The sequence below is a fragment of the Vulpes lagopus genome, chromosome 11, assembly GCF_018345385.1.
Source record: "Vulpes lagopus strain Blue_001 chromosome 11, ASM1834538v1, whole genome shotgun sequence".
Classification (NCBI taxonomy): domain Eukaryota; kingdom Metazoa; phylum Chordata; class Mammalia; order Carnivora; family Canidae; genus Vulpes; species Vulpes lagopus.
Genome location: NC_054834.1, coordinates 93,835,870 through 93,855,449, shown reverse-complemented (window position 1 = coordinate 93,855,449; position 19,580 = coordinate 93,835,870). Strand labels below are relative to the sequence as shown.

The 19,580-nt window shown below is 38.7% G+C and overlaps 2 protein-coding genes across 5 annotated transcripts; one reads left to right on the top strand and one right to left on the bottom strand.

Annotated features, from left to right (window-relative positions):
- Positions 1–1,389: 1,389 nt before the first annotated feature.
- METTL5 (methyltransferase 5, N6-adenosine) lies at positions 1,390–8,640 on the top strand. 4 transcript variants are annotated; one of them, XR_005982726.1, is made up of 9 exons: positions 1,412–1,623; positions 1,737–1,887; positions 4,003–4,117; positions 4,472–4,653; positions 5,371–5,453; positions 6,369–6,420; positions 6,510–6,557; positions 8,093–8,142; positions 8,538–8,640. XR_005982726.1 is itself a non-coding variant. In XM_041722743.1 (8 exons), the coding sequence occupies exons 2-8, from the start codon at positions 1,779–1,781 to the stop codon at positions 8,574–8,576; spliced, it is 630 nt and encodes a 209-aa protein (XP_041578677.1). In that variant the 5' UTR covers positions 1,390–1,528; positions 1,737–1,778; the 3' UTR covers positions 8,577–8,640. The 4 variants fall into 4 exon arrangements, 3 of the variants coding, with proteins under 3 accessions (XP_041578677.1, XP_041578676.1, XP_041578678.1); XM_041722743.1 differs by lacking the exon at positions 6,510–6,557 and having other exon boundaries at positions 1,390–1,528; XM_041722742.1 differs by lacking the exon at positions 6,510–6,557 and having other exon boundaries at positions 1,413–1,623.
- Positions 7,086–19,580, bottom strand: SSB (small RNA binding exonuclease protection factor La). Its single transcript, XM_041722741.1, has 12 exons — positions 19,427–19,580; positions 17,508–17,582; positions 13,867–13,970; positions 13,487–13,661; positions 12,453–12,560; positions 12,268–12,368; positions 10,995–11,066; positions 10,639–10,681; positions 10,090–10,230; positions 9,311–9,497; positions 9,065–9,196; positions 7,086–8,732 (listed from the first exon to the last, which is right to left on the bottom strand). The coding sequence occupies exons 2-12, from the start codon at positions 17,571–17,573 to the stop codon at positions 8,641–8,643; spliced, it is 1,221 nt and encodes a 406-aa protein (XP_041578675.1). The 5' UTR covers positions 17,574–17,582; positions 19,427–19,580; the 3' UTR covers positions 7,086–8,640.

The window sequence follows — 19,580 nt, the reverse complement described above, 5'->3', positions numbered from 1 at the left end:
AAAGTGTAATATCATGGATATTCGTGGTGATGGAAATGCTTATCTTCCCTGTATCAGTGTCAATATTCTAGGTGTGATATTATACTAGAGTTTTGCAGAATGCAATTATTGGGGGAAACTGGGGAAAAGATACACTATTTTTTTATAGTTACATATGGATTTATAATTATCTCTAAATAAATCTTTATCTTAAAAAAGATAGAAAAAAATTGCCTTCAACTCCAGACGAATTCACTATCCTTCAGTAAACCTGGCTAGTTTCCATCGTCCATATGGCTCCATCTCCTTACTCCAGCCACCTCCTCCTCAACAGAGACCACCACCACCACCACCAACAACAACAACTAACATTTATTGGGCATTTGTTATGTGACAACATTATGTGCTCTATGCAGTAAGACCTTTATATGCATTAACTCATTTAATCTTCATAACAGGTAACTTTGGATTTCAGACACTGCTTTTTGTAGTTGATCCTTGTCCCATCATTCCTTGTTTTCTTCCTGTAAGAATGGAAAACATCCCTTCTCCAGATTAAAGGCAATCTTTCAACTTAGGCACAGGATCCTAACTCCTTCCAATATCCTCCTTGTATGTTATTTTTTAAAGGGATTTTATTTTAGAGAGAGAACTTGGGCACGTCCCCGCGTGGGGGGGGGGGGCGGTGGGAGGGGGAGAGAATCTCAAGCAGACTCCCCACTGACCGTGGAGCCTGCCCTGGGGGGCCGATCCCAGGACTCTGAAATCATGACCTGAGCAGAGACCAGGAGTCCCACGCCTAACAGGCTGAGCCACCTAGACACCCCTAGCTTTCGTGTAACTTAAACGCCTGCCTATGGGCAGCCCAGCGGTTTAGCGCCGCCATCGGCCCAGGGCGTGACCCCGGAGTCCCGGGATCGAGTCCTGCGTCGGTCTCCCTGCATGGAGCCTGCTTCTCCCTCTGCCTGTGTCTCTGGCTCTCTGTCTGTCATGAATAAATAAATAAAATCTTTTTAAAAATTTTTAAAAAGCCATTTGAATTGGGTTTAGAAGATGGGGTAGTAGAAGTGTTTCTTGACGAAGGTGAGAGGAGAAGGTCACTCCCTGAGAGGGGCCTCGTGAGGCCGGACACAGAAAGGGCCGCACCAGCCCTTCACCTCAAGTGGCCGCGACTTTTACCCTCGTTGTCACCTCTTTTCTTCCCCCATCCTTCCAGGGCCTGCAGGTGCTAGCGGGTCTGGGCCCTGTGACCCGCAGGGCGGGCCGGTTCCGTCGCTGCTACAAGGGAGGCGCCACCGGTCGCGCAGACGCGGCGGCGACCCGGGCGGATGACGCTCCGCGGGCGCCGGCGGAACCCGAGCGCGGGGCCGCGGTTGCAGCTCGGCGCGGGGCTGCTGCGAGGCGGAGAGGGGCGCGCGTGCGTGGCAGCGCTTCCGGCCCCGCTCCTGGCGCGGGCGGCGTCCTACGGAGCCCGGACGCTGCGCGAGGAGTCGTGCGTCGACCTCCGGGTCCTGGGCGGGCGCCTGTGCGGGCATCGGGGAAGCGCGAGGTCGGCGCGGGGGACCCTGGAGGCGGGTCGGAGGCTGGCGGGGGACTCCGCCTGCTGCCGGAGCTGGGAGGAAAGCAGGCACCCGCCTGGGCTAGGTGTGCCGTCGGCTCGCTGCCCCCCCCAGCCGGGAAACGGGGTGGGGGTAGGGGTGCGGGGTGGGGGGCGGTGCAGAAAATGCCAGATGCAGGTTCATTGGGTTTCTCTGCAGATCCAGTGCCATTAAGTCCTGCGAACTCACACTTTGAAAACAATGAAGAAATTAAAGCTTAAGGAACTAGAAAGTCGCCTGCAACAAGTGGATGGATTTGAAAAGCCCAAGCTGCTTCTAGAACAGTATCCAACCAGGCCGCACATTGCAGGTAGGGCGGCTGGGGACCCCGTCTTTGCTTCCCCGGGTTCGTCCTGTCTGCTTACTCCGTAATGAAAATAAAACAGTTATTTGAATACAAAGAACGTCTGGAGGAATTCTGCTCTGAGATGACCTATGACGTCGGAGAGGACTTCCTCGACGCCGCCGCTAAAGACAGCATCCCCTCCCCCACTTTGTTATTCCACTGCTCGGTTTTCTTCATCCCTCTTAAAGCTGTCAGCGTTTTAATGTTTGTTTCTGTCATTGCACTATCAACTCCTTGAGAGCAGAAGAATTTGTTGGTGGTGTTGACACAATTCCATCTTGTCCAGAAGAGTTCCTGCTACCAGTTAGGAGCTCAGTATTGGTTTGCTAAATACAGATCAATTTTCCATTGCAACGAATTGCCAGGGCAAGGCTTCCTATGCTATTCCCCACCCCACCCCGCCCCCAGCATGAATTAACTAGAGTTGGTAGCCAAAGGACCGCGTTTAACAAATGCGTTTCAGTTTTTAATGATCTGAGAATCATCAGTGTTGCTTGATGCAAGAAACTGATACTGGGAGTACAGGAGACAACACAGGAAAAACCCTTCATAGCTCGTAAACGTATTACCAAAGTCGTTGTGGAGTCTTAGGACAATGAATTTGGGATCCGTCCTGGCTTCAACTATTTCTTAATACAATTTTTTTTTAAAGATTTATTTTATTTATTCATGGAGACACACAGCGCGGGGGGGGGGGGGCAGAGACACAGGCATGGGGAGAAGCAGGCCCCATGCTGGGAGCCCGATGTGGGACTCAATCCCGGGTCCCCAGGATCATGCCCTGGACCGAAGGTGGCACTAAACCGCTGAGCCACCTGGGCTGCCCAGCTTCAACTACTTCTAAGCAGCCAATGGAAATCAAGGAAAATACACATAAACCTGCACTAAACAACATATTGTCATAATTCCAACCAAAAATTGGCACAAAACTGTGTCTGGGTTAAGTCCTGTTTTCTTAGTTTAGATGACTTCTTTAGTGTATTCTGGCTGTAGGGTTTCTTAGTGAAGTCTAATTAAAAAAAAAAAAACAAAAACAAAAAACAGTCCATTGTTCATAGCCAGGATGTAACATGCCCATGGATGTGCTGATTTTTTGAGATACCAGCTTCAGAGTCGCTAACACCTGCTGCAGTAATTAGAACAGCAGTCAGAGATAGCCCTCTAAGTGTGTGGATTTTTTTTAAGACTATTTTTAAGTAATCTCTAGACCCAACTGGGGTCCAAACTCACAACTCTGAGATGGAGAGTCCCATTCTCACCAACAGCCAGCCAGGCACCCCTAATTGTGTTTTTGATGGCCCGTAGTTCTGGCTGGTTCACAAATCCACAGGGAGAGATCAGGGGTTTTACTCATGCTTAACCTTTGTGTATTTGAAAGATCCCTTTTTGATCTCAGCAGTTTCTTCTCTGCTCCTCAGTTCTCTTATCAGTTCTCATTAGATTTTATGTATCGATGGATCAAGCGTATGTATCTAAAGGCTCTTTGTGGATATAGGACTTTTCTTTTCCCATTTTAGCTTGCACTTAGGGTACCCATGTTGTGACAAACTTGTTGCCAAAAAGTTCTGGGCCATTTTAATGTTAAAGCTTGTTCAACATTAGTGGTTCCCAGATTTCACAGATCCGTAAAATTTCAAAACAATTTTGGGAGACTGATACAGGGTTGCCAAGTTTATATTTTGACAAGGAAAGGTATTTTTAAAACCTATTTCCTCTTACTATCCTTGCAAAAATATTTCAACATCAAAGAACTGATGTATATGTGTGTGTGACAATGGTTTGAACAAGCTGAGGAAAAAACATTTTAACTGTATTTTTCTCATTTTATTTAAAGTTTTGTCATTCTTGGCTTGTCACCAGAGTAGTTTTCAGGAACCACTGGTGTGTGTTATTGTTCTTTGTGGGGCCTCTTACTACATACTGAGATAGAATACCTCTTTTTTTTTTTTTTTTAAATAATCTGGAACAGCATTTGGGGGAGGATAATTGGAAGACAAGAAATTGCACTCGTCATTTACATGACTTAGATTTTGGTCATCAACTTGTTCTTATTCCCTAATATGTTTTTTGATCTTTTAGCATGTATGCTCTATACAATCCATAATACATATGATGACATTGAAAATAAAGTGGTTGCAGATCTAGGATGTGGTTGTGGAGTTCTTAGCATCGGAACTGCAATGTTAGGAGCAGGGTAGGTGATCCTGTATATTAACATTTGGGTATAGGGTGGCCTTAAATAAGAAACATAAATAGAATTAACTGAATTATATTTATGGGACTCTACAGTATGAGATGAAGGGAGCAAGAATCTGATACTGAGTACATTTTCAATGAGCAAAACAGTAAAACAAAACAGTAATAGTGGCTATCACATGCCTCCCTTTTATACACACCTGAGTTTCCAACCCCTGCCAGGTTGGGAAATCATGCTGTCGAAAGGCAATACTCTTACTTTGCCAGTTGGGTTAAAAAAAGGCATATGGTTTTAATTTTGTTGTTTTGATTCAGGAGCTAGTCACTCTTTGTGTGTGTTCTGTATTTATAGATTGTGTGTTGGATTTGACATAGATGAAGATGCACTGGAAGTATTTAATAGGAATGTGGAAGAGTTTGAGTTAACAAATGTTGACATGGTTCAATGTGATGTGCGCTCATTATCTAACAGAATGTCAAAGTCATTTGATACAGTAATTATGAATCCTCCCTTTGGGACCAAAAATAATAAAGGTTAGTAAAAAAACTTCAGAGATACAGATATATTTGTAGGAAAACAAGTTTTAAAAGTCATTTTCTTATTGTTTGGGCTAAATGATTGTATCACTCTTAATTAAACAATCTCTTACCTGTATAATTACTAGTTTCAATTAGTTTAACATATGTCTAGGAAATTGAATTTTTCAATCTTTGTTTTCACCTATTTGTACTAAGAGAATAGTCTTTTTATTCATTTACTATTTATACTTTGCTTTCAAGAATGATTTACCGAACTCATAATTCTGTAAAGGATTTTATACTTTTAGAACCTCTCTTTAATGCCTTAACACACCGAGAGTTCAACACGTGTCTGTCAGTAACTGTGGCTATTTATTCTGTGTATGCTATGGGCTAGGAGGGTAGAAAGTTGGTAAGAAAAGACATGAAGAGTTCTCCCTTCAGCCGCTGCCTGATTCTGATTACTATACTACCTATTCTTGCCTCCCTTGAGAGTTAACTTGGAATATTAAAATTTTCATTTTAGTCTTAAACAAGATAGTATAATGGTTTTATTCTATCAATCTTAAAAGATACATGTTCTACTTTTTTGTATCTTGTCTTTTTGCAGGAAGAATTTGAAGTGTCTATTTTGGTTTCGGGAAAAAGTTTTTAAATACCTGGTATTCATTTAATCCACTATTTTGATAACAGGTATATAAAGTAAATATGAGCTTTTTCTACTTTTAACAGGGACAGATATGGCATTTCTGAAGACTGCTTTGGAAATGGCAAGAACAGCAGTATACTCTTTACACAAATCCTCTACCAGAGATGTAAGTTCAAATCATTTTACTTCAAAATTCATGACAGCGTTTTATGGATTTGCTGTGAATGCTAATTACCAGGGTATCTCTTCTAAATTCTTTAAACATCTGGCACTTAGAAACTGAATTTTCCCTGTGACCAGCTAGCATTAGTTTTCTTCCAGCCTATATGACTTCTGTGAAAGATTTGCTCTGGCAGGAACTTTTACCAAGAGATTACATGAACTTCAGTAGAGAAGTGTGGTATAGCTAGGGTTATAGTATATCCTAGTTTGCCTAAATCCTAGTAATCCCATTGTCCCGTTGTGGTTTTGTGTGCATAATGGAGGCAGTAAAACCTGATTTTTAAGAACACTGAGCCTGGAGCTAAAGTGAGCTGAGTTCAGAATCTCCCTGTTCCATTATTCTTCTTGCCACCTATGTAACACATGGGGGTACAGAAGATATGTTCCAGAAAATTTGGTGTATTTTTGGTCAGTATAACATAATGATCAAGGACACAGACTGTAGAGCCAGACTGCCTACGTTCAAATCCAAACTACCAGTTCCCTGTGCTATCTTGGTCAAGGTATTTGAGTTCAGCTTCATAACCTATACCGTTACTTAGCTGTACTCTTATAGTATTAAAATGGCTTGGTTTATTTTCAAAATACTACCAGTTCACTTGAAAATTTTTTGAGTCTAAATTCTGGGACACTTGGGTAGCTCAGTTGGTTCAACATCTGATTTCAGCTCAGGTGATTCTGGGGGTCCTGGGATTGAGCCCCACATCGTCTGCTGCTCCCCCTGCTTATGCTGTCAAATAATTTTCTTTTTAAAGTCTAAATTCTAATGAAATTTTAAAGGCTTAAAAAATATGAAGTATTAGCAAAACAATTCTCAAATTATTTTAAAAATCAGCTCACATTAACGTGTTATCTTTAGCATATTCAAAAGAAAGCTACAGAATGGAAAATCAAGATAGATATTATTGCAGGTAAGACAATTTTTAAGTTTCTTACAAAATAAATCTAAACCCTAATTATTTAGGGCTAATAATACATTAGCCCATCCAAAATTTTATAGGTGCTAAGATGCCATAGAACGTGTTTTCAGCCTGGCAAAATGTGAAAGGTTGGTAATGGGTTGGAAATGAAGTAAAGGCCGAGTATCAGTGTTTGTCTAAGAGTGTCCCAATTTATGCATTTTATGGAAAATTCCTAATTAGCACTCAACTATTTGGCCACTCCGGGCTCAGACAGTATACATTGTTGTGATGTAAGAGCTTGGGCCTGGAGGGGTCAGATCTGTTTAAAACCCATTCATGGTGGGATCCCTGGGTGGCGCAGCGGTTTAGCACCTGCCTTTGGCCCAGGGCGCGATCCTGGAGACCCGGGATCGAATCCCACGTCGGGCTCCCGGTGCATGGAGCCTGCTTCTCCCTCTGCCTGTGTCTCTGCGCCTCTCTCTCTCTCTCTCTCTGACTATCATAAATAAATAAAAATTTAAAAAAAAAAAAAAAAAAAACCCATTCATGGAAAATACCACCAGATCATGCCTGATTACCTTTTCCATTTCAATTTTCTAATCGTCCCTAGAGTCAGAGAACATGAAGCTTTTTTCTTTTAATGGGGGATAGGATATAATCATCCACACTATAAGTAAATGTTTGATACATTTTTATTAGTAAATTGGGTAATATTCACAAACATCAAAATGGGAAAAACATATAACTAGAAGCCAGCTATGGTCCAAATAATTCTAGAGGCCTGAAATAAAGAGTACAACATGAGGAAAATATTCTTTACTTAATAATAAACTGACTAGGATTAGCACTGTAGTGTTAACCATATATAAGCAGTCCTATTCATAATTAGTAATGTAATGTGGAAAAAGTCTGTCGGTCCTATTTATCCAGTATTGTCATTCCTTACCTAGTTTAAGGTATTAGAACTTGCAGCCTGGAGCACCTCAGAACCATTCCAAGTATACCAAGCCAGGGCCTTGCTACTCCAGATGTGGTCCTCAGAACATCAGTATTGACATCCCGTAGGAGAAGACTTGCAAAACTTCAGGCTCCACATAGACTTAATGAATTATAATATGCATTTTAAAAAAGATTTGAAGGTGATTTGATTGCACAGTAAAATTTGAGAGCTGTAACCTATAGAGAATTTATGCTGCAAAATATGAATGATAGAAGGGTACTGCCATCCCTCTAAACTGAGGAGTAATTTTGGAAAACCTAGTATTTCTTAGAGTAAGAAAAATGGATTATCACTTGAAATCTCAGTAGGAAAATATTACCAGTATTAAAATCCAGACAAATTTTAAAAATAAGCATGATTATTATGACTGCTATAGATTATTATGAAATTAGAAATAGAAAGGTATGATCATCTTCTGTCCAATTGTTATCCTTTCAAATTCTTCCCCATAACCTCTAATTTTGGCATCAATGACCAAATAGAAATGCCAACCTCAGTTAGCCATGGGCTGATCTTGAGAATATATCAAGTCAGTCTCTGGGTAAGTTAAAGTGACAGGTCTGAAATGTTCTGCTTACCAGGGTTAAATACTTCCTTAATTTTTAAGAATTTACATATGTAATATATGTATGTCAGGGTTGACAAATGAATTTTTATTCTTAGATGACTTTTGTTTTCTAGAGCTACGATATGACCTGCCAGCATCATACAAATTTCATAAAAAGAAATCCGTAAGTCTCTGGATTCTGGCTTATCTGCATTCAGTACTGAAGAACTTTTCAATAAGTAACTATTTACAATGTTATCAACTTGCCTGAGTAAAAACAGAAAGCTAGCCAAGGAGACAGAATAATTATCGATGTGATAACAGCCAATATCCTGGTTTAAGATATTCTTTCTCAAATGCTTTAGGCACAAAAATAAAAAACTAAGTTTTTCTCTTTTTATATAGTACATATTTTATTAGTTTGTACTAATACATTTTCATATTACAAAGGCAATTTAATGGAAGAATCTTTCTTTTGATATTTGAAATAACACAAACAGAACTATACATTAAAAAAAAATCTTCATTTGGATAACAAAAAAAGACAAGTTAAACAACAAAAATTTTCCTTTCTTACAGGTTGATATTGAAGTGGACCTAATTCGGTTTTCTTTTTAAAAGCCTCTAAAGACAAAAGCAGCTTAAAACCTAATTAAGATGAATAAAAAATTTTTTTACTAAATTACTGGTCTCCAGCACCATTTTCTGTTTTCTGTTGTTTTGGTGTAGGTTGTTCTTCTTTGTCTGTTTCTTCTCTTGCTCTTTTTACTGGTCCTATACAATTCAATAAAGAATTTTTGTTAAGTTCACTATGTAAGCATTACTCTTTTAATAGTGAGCATAATTAACAAAATAATTGTTTGAAAAGCAACAACTTCCCAACACCAACAATAAGGCTTTTCCTTTGGTACAGATCTTCTCTCTAAACTTATCTTCCAAACATCTTTTTTTTTTTTTTTTCACTTGTAAAACAGGATAACTTGGGTAAATCACAATCCAAAAGTCACTTATACCAAAGGTGAAAAACCACACTGCTATCCTTCCAAATAATTTTGAAATAACAAATAATTTTTCATCAAAGAACCAAAGGACTTAGAAAAACTTACCAGATGCACCATTCTGATCGTGTTCTTCATCACTATCAAATTTAGTTTTCTTGCCCTGAAACTGTACTTTTCCTTTAGCAGACCCAGTCTGGGCAGCTTTATTCCCCTTTCCTTTTCCTTTAAATCTGCGACCTATAAAAACATAATTGAGAAATCCATAAAAGTCTTAAGTCCCTTGTCACTGTCTCCGAACAAGCAAATGAGTTAAAATAACCAAACAGTCCAAGACAAATCAGAACTAATGACCTTTTGATTTCCATTTGTTTAGAGATTCTTGTTGATCTTCTATGATTTTTTTCAGTGCTTCCTTTTCCACATCTCCTTCTAGTACTTCCCACGTCACTTCTTTGTTCCTTAATTGTAGGTTACCATTATTTGCATCTTTGGCTTTATCCAGTGCTTCCTTAGCTTTTTCTTTAAATAGAATTATCCCCTATACCAAAGACAGTAAAAGCCACACCCTTAAGATTTTTTTTAGTACCATAGTTAATTCCATTGCTCAAAACTTTTTCCTGCCCTGCAAATCTTCTCTGCCATCATCAGTTTCAATGAATTTTAACTGAACTTTAGAAAGTTATCATAGGGATCCCTGGGTGGCGCAGCGGTTTAGCGCCTGCCTTTGGCCCAGGGCGCGATCCTGGAGACCCGGGATCAAATCCCACATCGGGCTCCCGGTGCATGGAGCCTGCTTCTCCCTCTGCCTGTGTCTCTGCCTCTCTCTCTCTCTCTCTCACTGTGTGCCTATCATAAATAAATAAAAAATTAAAAAAAAAAAAAAAAAAAAGAAAGAAAGAAAGTTATCATAAAACTTGCAGTCACAAACACCAAGTTATTTATAGCATAATTCAAAAAGTATGAGACATCACATCCAGTGATGGCAATAACAAAATGGAAAGTAAAAGACCAAAAACTATTTCATGAACACATTATTAAATAATTTTGTCGCTAGTAATGTTATCTTCTAAAAGTTAAGTTTCTATGGATTTTTAAACTGATTGCTAAAAAGCCTATGAATGTTTCCAAACCTCTTTTGCTCCTCTGACAAAGTCTATCCATTTTATTTCACCATGACTTGAGAAAAGGATGTGCAAATCTTCTCTACAGGTCTGATCATCTAAGTCTCCTGAAAATTTCAGCAAGCAGCCAATCTTTTCTTCTAGAGATTTCTGTGAAGACATACAAAGCATTAAAGTTTTTTAAAAGCAACCACAAACCAGATATGGCTTAAACCACTCTATACCTAATACATGGGAAAAGCTAGAAACTAAAATGCTATTTTAAAGTAGTTTAATAGTGCATTTTCCTGTGGCATCCCTTATTATACAGTGGCTTCTGATCGTAACTTAAAATTTTATTTCTTCAACAATATAATATTTACCTAGCTGGATACATTAGTTATTTAAAAATGTAGTTACAAGTTCTTTCTCTGGGTAATGATTTTAGGCAGTATTATTGGGCTATGACTTTAGTACAATGAAAACTACAGACTTGTTCACATATTTGCTTCAAAAAGTTCTCACTTTGTATTCTCATAAATTTGAATTATAGCTTAGATACCAAAAATACAGACTTACTATTTCAGCACTTTCTGCTAACTTTTGTTTTTCCTCTTGCTCTCTACAAAAGAAATGGTAATTAGAATCTTTCCATTAACTGTATGAGAAAATTAAATCCTGATAAAGTTAACCTTGATCATAATCACACATTGCTTAATAATCAAAGGCAGTCACTAGGCTTTCTGATTGCTCCTGGCTAGAGTGCAACACTGTGGCACCCAGATTATCAAGGCAGCTTAAGATCTTAATGTTTCACTAGCAAAACAAAAGCCTACTGCTACTCATTTCAGAACTCATCATCAAGCTCCACTTCCTAGAACCACTATCTCTGTCAAAGCTTTAAGAAATTAAAATGACTGGCTCAACGTACTTACTGTTTAGCTCGTAATTTAGCTTCTACTTTATTTTGCTTTCTTTCTTCATTTTTTTTGGCAAAGTAATCTTCCCTAAAGAAGACAAAATACAGGGACTGAGTTCATGAGAACAAAAATAAGACTAAATTATTTTGAGTTAATTAAACACAAGAAGGAATATTACACTTTCTAGAAATGTAATTACCTAGAAATTCGAAAGATGCCAAGGAAGTTATTTTAATAACAGCTTTACGAAAAAAGTCACATTCCATAAAATGTACACCTTTTAAAAGTGTACACTTCAGTGGTCTTTAGTATATTCAGAATTGCACAACCATCAGTAATAATTTCAGAACAAAAAGAAACCCGATGTCCATACCAACCTTGTATTGATTTTATCATTCATGTACAGAAAAAAACGTAAACCAGAATTTGTGGAAATAAGTTCATAGAATTTTCTAGAGTGGTACTTTACAGTAGGAGAAAATTCTACAACCTCTGAAACCCAAGAGTAAGAGCAATTATGAAAATCATGTTAGGGACGCCTGGGTGGCTTAGTGGTTGAGCATCTGCCTTCGGCTCACGTTGTGATCCCAGGATCCTGGAATCGAGTCCTGCATCAGGCTCCCTGCAGGAAACCTGCTTCTCTCTCTGCCTATGTCTGTCTCTCTCTCTCTCTCTCTTTCATGAATAAATATGTAAAATATTAAGAAAAAAAAAAAAGGGAAAGATAATCATGTTAAAAAATACTTTTTAAAAAGTTAACACTAATTGCACGATGCACCACAGTGCATCTCTAAGTCCATCAGGTTTAGTACATGGCATTTAAGATTACATAATGTGAAAATAGGGAACAATGGCCTAACTGTATCATAAAAATGCTCTGGTGTGTCTAAATTGTTAACACACACACACATTAAAGAATGTGGTCCAAATCTGTATATTAAATAATCCTTTGTACTATATAGGTATACACAGACTATGAGAAGTAAGAACAGACTGGAAATTGGACAGAGATTGATTCTCTAACCACACAGATTCTACTATCTAGCTTGATTATGTTTTAGATACAAAGAAAGTACTAAAACTATTTTTTACTGTTAAAAAAACACTTCCTCGTGGTCTCAGAGGACTAGTAGTTTCCACTGAGCAAATTTTAAGTGTTTATCAAAGAATGCCCAAGGATACTAAAAAATATTGTCCTTACACGGGATGCTATTCCATATTCTGTATCCCAGTGTGTCAATTCCATATAACTAAAGTGGCCAAAAGAAGTATCAGCATAAAGACTTACTTGAAAAGTATTAGCAGGTCTGTGTCTTTATATTTCTGGTCAGGGGTGTCGACAAACTTCCTAGCAGATTCAATACTATCAAACACAGCAAATATTGATCCCTATTAAAAGGGGAAGAAAACTATTTTTAAAAATATCCCATATATTTTTCAGCTAGAAAAAGTTGTAACATCATATAACCATACCTTAAATGCTTTGTGTAATGTTCTTCTCATCTGAATATTTAGTACTTGACCTTTATCTTCTAACCATTCTTTTATGTCATCAAGGGTTGCATCAGTTGGGAAGCCTTTCTGTGAAGAGTAGAAAGAAATGTACAAATTACTTCTCAGGTAAACAATTTATCAGAAATTGAGTCATTTTGTCTTGAAGTCAAGCCAGGATATACATATCTAACTATATATTTCTCTGTCTCTTAAATGTTTAACAGTTCTGGTTAAGAGCCACTGTTCTCTAGTGCAGTAAAAGTGACTGAACTGGAATATGCTTCAAAATAATCCATTGGGGCAGAAAGAAAACAAAATTAATCATATGTTAATAACTGCTGAAGTTGGATAATAGTACATTATATAGTCAACCCATCTTTGTAGGTCTTAAATTTTCCAGAATATAAAAAAAAAAAAAAAAAAAAAAAAAAATTTTCCAGAATAAAAAGAATCTACTTTAAAAATTCATATGCTAAAGAAAATTACTATCAATTTTAGCTCTAGATAAATAAGAAATTGATAGGCTTACTGGGTACTTACAATATGCCCAACATTTTGTACAGTGTCATATGGATTTTTTTCATTAATTCTCACTAATTCTCACAATAGTTCTATAAAGTAAAAAATATTATCCCCATTTATGAAGATAATGCTTAGGCAAGTTAAGAACACTGCCCAATGGGGCACCTGGGTGGCTCAGTTGGTTAAGTGTCTGCCTTCGGCTCTGGTCATGATCTCGGGGTCCTGGGATTGAGCCCCATGTTAGGGTTCCCTGCTCAGTGGGGAGTCTGCTTCTTCCTCTCAATCTCCCTCTGCTCCTCCCCCTGCTTGTGCTTGCTCTCTCAAATAAATAAAATCTTAAAAAAAAAAAAAAACAAACCCCACTGCCCAAGAACACAGTAAATGGTAAAAACTACGATTCTGGAGTCCTTATTCTTATCCACTCTGTTTTTTTTTTTTTTTCCTAAATAAGATATTTAATATATAATTAAATGTGTGAAAGGCCCACTTACAATATAAACAGATCTGTTTTTTACATCATTCTTATATTCATCAGTCACTTCAGGGAGGGGTTTGCTTGGAGATCTTCTGATTTTAGTTTTATCTTCACTTATTTCCATGAGTTCAGCCTTTGATTTGCTCAGTGCTTCTACTATTACATTAAAGTCTGTTGTTAGACGGTTTAACCTGAAGAATACATATAAAAGCATTATAAAACTTAGTTGTAGCACTTGTTAACAAGAAAACCTAAAGACGGTTTGAAAATGGTTTTTACTGGGTGCCTGGGTGGCTGATCCTCAAGGTCATGAGTTCAAGCCCTGTATTGGACTCCACACTGGGTAAAGCCTACTTTAAAAATAATAATAAATAAAATAATAAAAAAGATTTTTACCTATTGAATTTTATCATTATCTCCAAAGGCACCCAGCCTTCATCCAGTTTGATCTGTTCCTTTAAAAATTTGTCTCGTGGCAAGTTGAAGTCACCAAAATAATACTGCAAGATAATTAATTATATTTCAGAGCACTGTACAATACTGACTTCAATCCTCATTACATCACTACACTCTATTCTTTAAAAATACATTTCATAACTTAAGGAGCAATAAACATTTTCTCCTAAATATGTGATAGTGAAACATTTACAACATGAATTAGCAGAAAGATAAAACTAAAAATTGATGACTGAAACAATGTAATTAGCAGATACCTCAACAGACTATCAAGTCTTAAATAAAAACATAGTTAAGGACTTAGTATGTGAGAGGCTTCTCATTTCAAATCAGTGTTTTATTAAACAGACTTCTTATTAAACAGTGTGTTTAATAAAAAGAACTGGATTATACTGATTAATCATGCTTATTTTTACAAATTAAAAAATAGGCAAGCATTTATCTAATTTAAGCATAAAGGTACTCTCTTTCAGTATAAAAAGCAAAAAAGACAAAAATCAAAACTATACATGAAAAGACACAGGTATGACTACTTCGATTGCCAAGAGTATAAAAAGTAAAAGACAAATAACAAAGGAGCCTGTAAATAATTCTTACAAATCAAGGGAGAAGAAAAAAATCCTGAAAGCCCTAATAGAAAAATGGGTAAAGGACATCAAAAGAATTACTAAAATAAGAATGTAATATAAACAAAAAGTTCAACCTCATTAATGAAAAATCCAATTTAAAGCAAAATAGCATCTTCACCCAACTGGCCAAATTTTAAAAACAATACCTAGTATTGGCCTGAACACAGAGAAATGGTTGTGCAGGCAGAGATGTTAATAAATATCAAAGGTCTTTAAAAATGTGCATAACCCTTGAGCCAGTACATCTTTTTCTAAAGAATTTTATCTTAAATCAGTAAACATAGTAAACAGTAAAAATATATAAATCTTTATTAAGATTTATATATAAAGATATTCATCATGAATTGGATAGCCACATGTAGAAGAATGAAACTGAACCATTTTCTTACACCATACACAAAAACAGACTCAAAATGGATGAAAGACCTCAATGTGAGACAGGAATCCATCAAAATCTAGAGACCACAAGCAGCAACTTCTTCCTAGGCACATCTCCAAAGGTAAGGGAAACGAAAGGCAAAAATGAACTACTGGGACTTCATCCAGGTAAAAAGCTTTTGCACAGCAAAGGAAACAATCGACAAAACCAAGACAACTGACAGAATGGGAGAAGATATCTGCAAGTGACAGATAAAGGGCTAGTATCCAAAATCTATAAAGAACTTATCAAACAACACCCAAAGAACAAATAATCCAATCAAGAAATGGGCAGGAAACATGAACAGACATTTCTCCAGAGAAGACATACAAATGACCAACAGACACATAAAAAATGTTCAACATCACTCAGCATCAATGAAAATGAAATCAAAACCACCTGACACAGGTCAGAAGGCTAAAATTAACAAGTCAGGAAATGACAGATGTTGGTGAGGCTGCAGATAAAGGGTACCCTCTTACACTATTGGTAGGAAGGTAAGCTGGTACAGTATGGAAAACAATATGGAGGTTCCTCAAAAAGTTGCAAATAGAGCTACCCTACAACCCAGCAATTGCACTACTAGCTATTTGCCCCAAATATACAAATGTAGTGATCCAAAGTGGCAACTGCACCCCAGTGTTTATAGCAGCAATGTCCCCAATAGCCAAACTATGGAAAGAGCCCAGATGTCCACTGATAGATGAATGGCTTAAGAAGATATGATGTGTACACACACACACACACACACACACACACACACAATGGACTACTACTCAGCCATGGAAAAAATCATTGCCATTTCCAGTGACATGGATAGAACTTGAGGGTGTTATGTTAAGCAAAATGAGCTAATCAGAGAAAGACAATCATCATATGATTTCACTCATATTTGGCATCTGATAAACAAAACAGAGGAGCATAGAGGAAGGGAGGGGAAAATAAAAAAAAGATGTAATCAAAGAGGAAGACAAACCATAAGAGACTTTTAATCATAGGAAACAGGGTGCCTGGGTGACCGTATGCCTTTGGCTCAGGGCATGATCCAGAGGTCCTGGCACTGAGTCCCACATTGGGCTCCCTGCAGGGAGCCTGCTTCTCCTCTGCCTGTGCCTCTGCCTCTCTCTCTCTCTCTCTCATGAATAAATAAATAAATCTTTAAAAAAAAATTCATAGGAAACAAAACTGAGGGTTGCTGGAGGAGAGGGGTAGGGGAATGGGGTAACAGTGATGGACATTAAGGAGGGCACGTGATATAAACTGCACTGCGTGTCACGTACAACTGATAAATGAACTCTACCTCAAACTAATACTGTATGTTAATTGAATTTAAAATTAATTTTTAAAAAATGAAGAGGAAAATGCTAATGTAAAATTGGATAATGAATTAAACTTTTCTGTGTTAAGCTAATCTTAAGGCCAAAGTAGGGAAACATGCCAGTAAAAATAGAGATTTGCTGATTTTTAAAGCAAACAAACTCATCATGGAACTGTTACAGCTAAAAAAATTAGAAATATCCTACACATCAAATAGGGAATTGGGTAATTACTGATGACATAAAACTTTACTTCCCTAAAATGCAACCTATGTTTGATAGGGGAAAGGGAAGGAAATAAAAATTATGTTACTGTGAGCACTGACCACAAAGCATGAAAGAGTATTTTTAACTTTAATTACTTAAGAGAGTAGAATTTGAGAGGTGGCAGATTATGGAAGGGACATCATTAACTTGGTCTATATAAACTTTGTACTGTTCTAAGTATTTAAGTAGTTTGCAATTTTTCTTTGCAATTATAATGAAATTAGTACAAAAGGTATAGCACAGAACATTTTAAATGGCCAAGAAGTACAAATTAAAAAGAAGTTCTGATAACTGCAAAAACCACCAAAAACCAGCTTCTTACTGAAGTTAATCAGTAAGAACAGAAAACATTAAGCAAAAATTTCCTGTGCAGCCATTATTGATACTGTAAAGCTTCAATTTAAATACAATACCTAAGGTTAAAAAAAGAAAAAAAGGCTAAGATGACTATAAAAACAGATACTTCGTTAACGAAGTTCTAATAGCCAAGAACTCAGTTTAATTAGGTAGAAAAGGGTACTAGGACCTTCAAATAGATAGTGTTATTTATAACAGGAAAGGTACTTTACAAAGAATTTTTATGTTCTCTTATTATGTGCCAGGAACTCTTCTGAATGTTTTACATTTTATTAACTAATGTAAACTTCACAACAAACTTATGAGTACTATTACAGACTAGGAAAAAGTAACACTAGTCTATGGTGTTAAGTTTTGAAATGTTTGTAGATCTTGGCTGTCATAAATGGGCTCCACTAATACAAATTAGTGGAACCTACAATATTGTAGGTTCATCTAATTCTAAGAATCAAAAACAAACCAGATATTTAATATTTACACGAAATGTTTTAGTAGGCCAATTAGGAAATTAATGTTCTTTCTGTATTTGTTTTTAGGCTCCACATTTCCTTTCAAGGAACATATTTTTGCAGTCTACTAGCATAAGAACCATACCTCAATCTGATGACAGATTTTAGCCTCGAGAGCAGCCATTTTTTCATTATCACCATTTTCGGCCATTATGGCTATCTGTAAATTTTCCCAAATTGGCATAAGGAGGTTAGTATTATTTTTACATAACACTCAAGATTAGAAGAATGTTTTTAAGTTATCAATATCACATTGTTTTCTTAAATATCAAGAATTTTTAATTTCACGGGTTCAATTTCTCTACTCAATTCTCAAATTTCAACAAAAGAAAATGTTGGAATAAGTAATGGAAAACTGAAAAGCTATACATAATCTGCAACCCTTTCAGTAAATCACTGTTCCATCTCTATAACAAAGCAAGTGGTCATCTTCACTTAACTCATCAAGAAAGCTTTTAGCAAAAAACTCCTTTCAGCTACTTACCAACCATTTCCAGCTTTAAGGAAATCACCACCTGCATCTCAGTCCTATTTGTTTGGTGCAGGTTGCATTTCTTTTAGTTAGTCACAGCTACCTTATCAAAAACTTACCAGCAAAGACTAAGTATCACAACTTCAGGATGAAAAAAAAAATCAAATATAACCGTCAGGATTAGATTAGATGCAGTATGTTAGAGAACATATGAAAGTAAGAGTCTGGGGCAGCCTGGGTGGCTCAGCGGTTTAGCGCCGCCTTCAGCCCAGGGCCTGATCCTGGAGACCCTGGATGGAGTCTCACATCGGGCTCCCTGCATGGGGCCTGCTTCTCCCTCTGCCTGTGTGTGTCTCTGCCTCTCTCTGTGTGTCTCTCATAAATAAATAAAATCTTTAAAAAAATAATAAGAGTCTGGGAACACTAGAATAATGTCAAGCTGAAGGTCTGTCTCCTAATTCACCAATATATTGGTTAAACTTAGAGCCAGTTTGTTTCACACCCCTGACACTAGTGCTGCAGGAGAAAGGTTGTGAGACTGCTGGGTATCACGAACCTGTGCTACTAAACCACCCAGTTATCCGCATTTACAGAAGTGAATTCATAAGACCTCATCAGGGTACCTGCCATTAGTTGACACTAGTGAACCGTCTTAGGTACTCCTGGAAGTATCGCTTTATGGTCCTGCAATAACCTGGATGCACACTGGAAACTCTTGTAACAGGGACCTACTTGCACGACGCCATCCAAGTACAAAACTTACTCAATCTTATGCATTATTAGTGGACCACCACCCACGTTCCTAACTTACTACCATGATCTCGGGGCCCCTTCCAAAGCAAAGGGTGAGTGAAGTAAGAGATCTGCTTAGTCCGTACGAGACTTCTTCGGCCTACCCAATGCTGGTAGGTACTCGGTTCCTGGAGATCGTTTTCCAGAGTGTACGACTAGAAGTGAAGTACGACCCACACTTTCTCACTTCGCAGGCTCCTGGACGTGAGCGACACTAAAACCCCCAGAGAGTGACGCCAGAGGAACACCTGCGGCCCCACCACTCCGCGACCTCCAGCTCGTCCCACAGGACCCGAGGAAGCCTCTGACAATTAGCCACCGCCAACCGCCTCAGAAGCCACCAGTGCCCCGAAACGTCGGCCCCCGGCGACGCCACAGGGCAGTGGAGGTGGAAAGTCTTAAGGACGCGGGGCGCATGCGGGCAGCCTCGGTCCAAGGAACCCGCCAGAGTGTGGCCCCAAAGCAGCCACCGGCTCGCCTGGGCCCCAGCCCCGTGCGGGGAAAGCCCGGCTCCTGCACTCCGGTTAGGCACCGCGTCCGCGCCTCGCCCCGGCCCGCTCCGCTCCGCTCCCAGCCCAGCGCGCCGCCTCAGGCTGCGGCCCACGCGGCGCTCGCCCGGAGCATGCGGACCGCGAGGAGTGGACGCACCGGCGCGAGGCCACAGGGAAGGGGCGTGCGCCGTCGCCCCGCACAGCACACCATTTCGCGCTTCTTCTCTTCGGCCACCGACCGCTGCTCACCTTTGAGGTCCCGGTCCCACAAAGCCACGCCGCACCGACACCAACAGCGACAACAGCGTCCCGACTTCCCAGCGCCGCCGGCCGGCCTACCCCGCGTGAGGAAGATGGGGGCCGTCCCGGCAGCCCTCGCGGCCCGCGTGGGCGGGGCTTCGGG

What these genes read in the sequence shown, in the direction of transcription:
- METTL5 (XM_041722743.1), top strand. Translation starts at nt 1,779, where the DNA reads ATGAAGAAATTAAAGCTTAAGGAACTAGAAAGTCGCCTGCAACAAGTG. An exon ending in ACTGCAATGTTAGGAGCAGG is followed by an intron (nt 4,118 to 4,471) that starts GTAGGTGATCCT and finishes CTGTATTTATAG; the next exon opens with ATTGTGTGTTGGATTTGACA. An exon ending in TGGGACCAAAAATAATAAAG is followed by an intron (nt 4,654 to 5,370) that starts GTTAGTAAAAAA and finishes TACTTTTAACAG; the next exon opens with GGACAGATATGGCATTTCTG.
- SSB (XM_041722741.1), bottom strand. Translation starts at nt 17,573, where the DNA reads ATGGCCGAAAATGGTGATAATGAAAAAATGGCTGCTCTCGAGGCTAAA. An exon ending in GCTAAATTACGAGCTAAACA is followed by an intron (nt 10,682 to 10,994) that starts GTAAGTACGTTG and finishes TTTCTTTTGTAG; the next exon opens with AGAGCAAGAGGAAAAACAAA. An exon ending in TAGCAGAAAGTGCTGAAATA is followed by an intron (nt 10,231 to 10,638) that starts GTAAGTCTGTAT and finishes ATGTCTTCACAG; the next exon opens with AAATCTCTAGAAGAAAAGAT.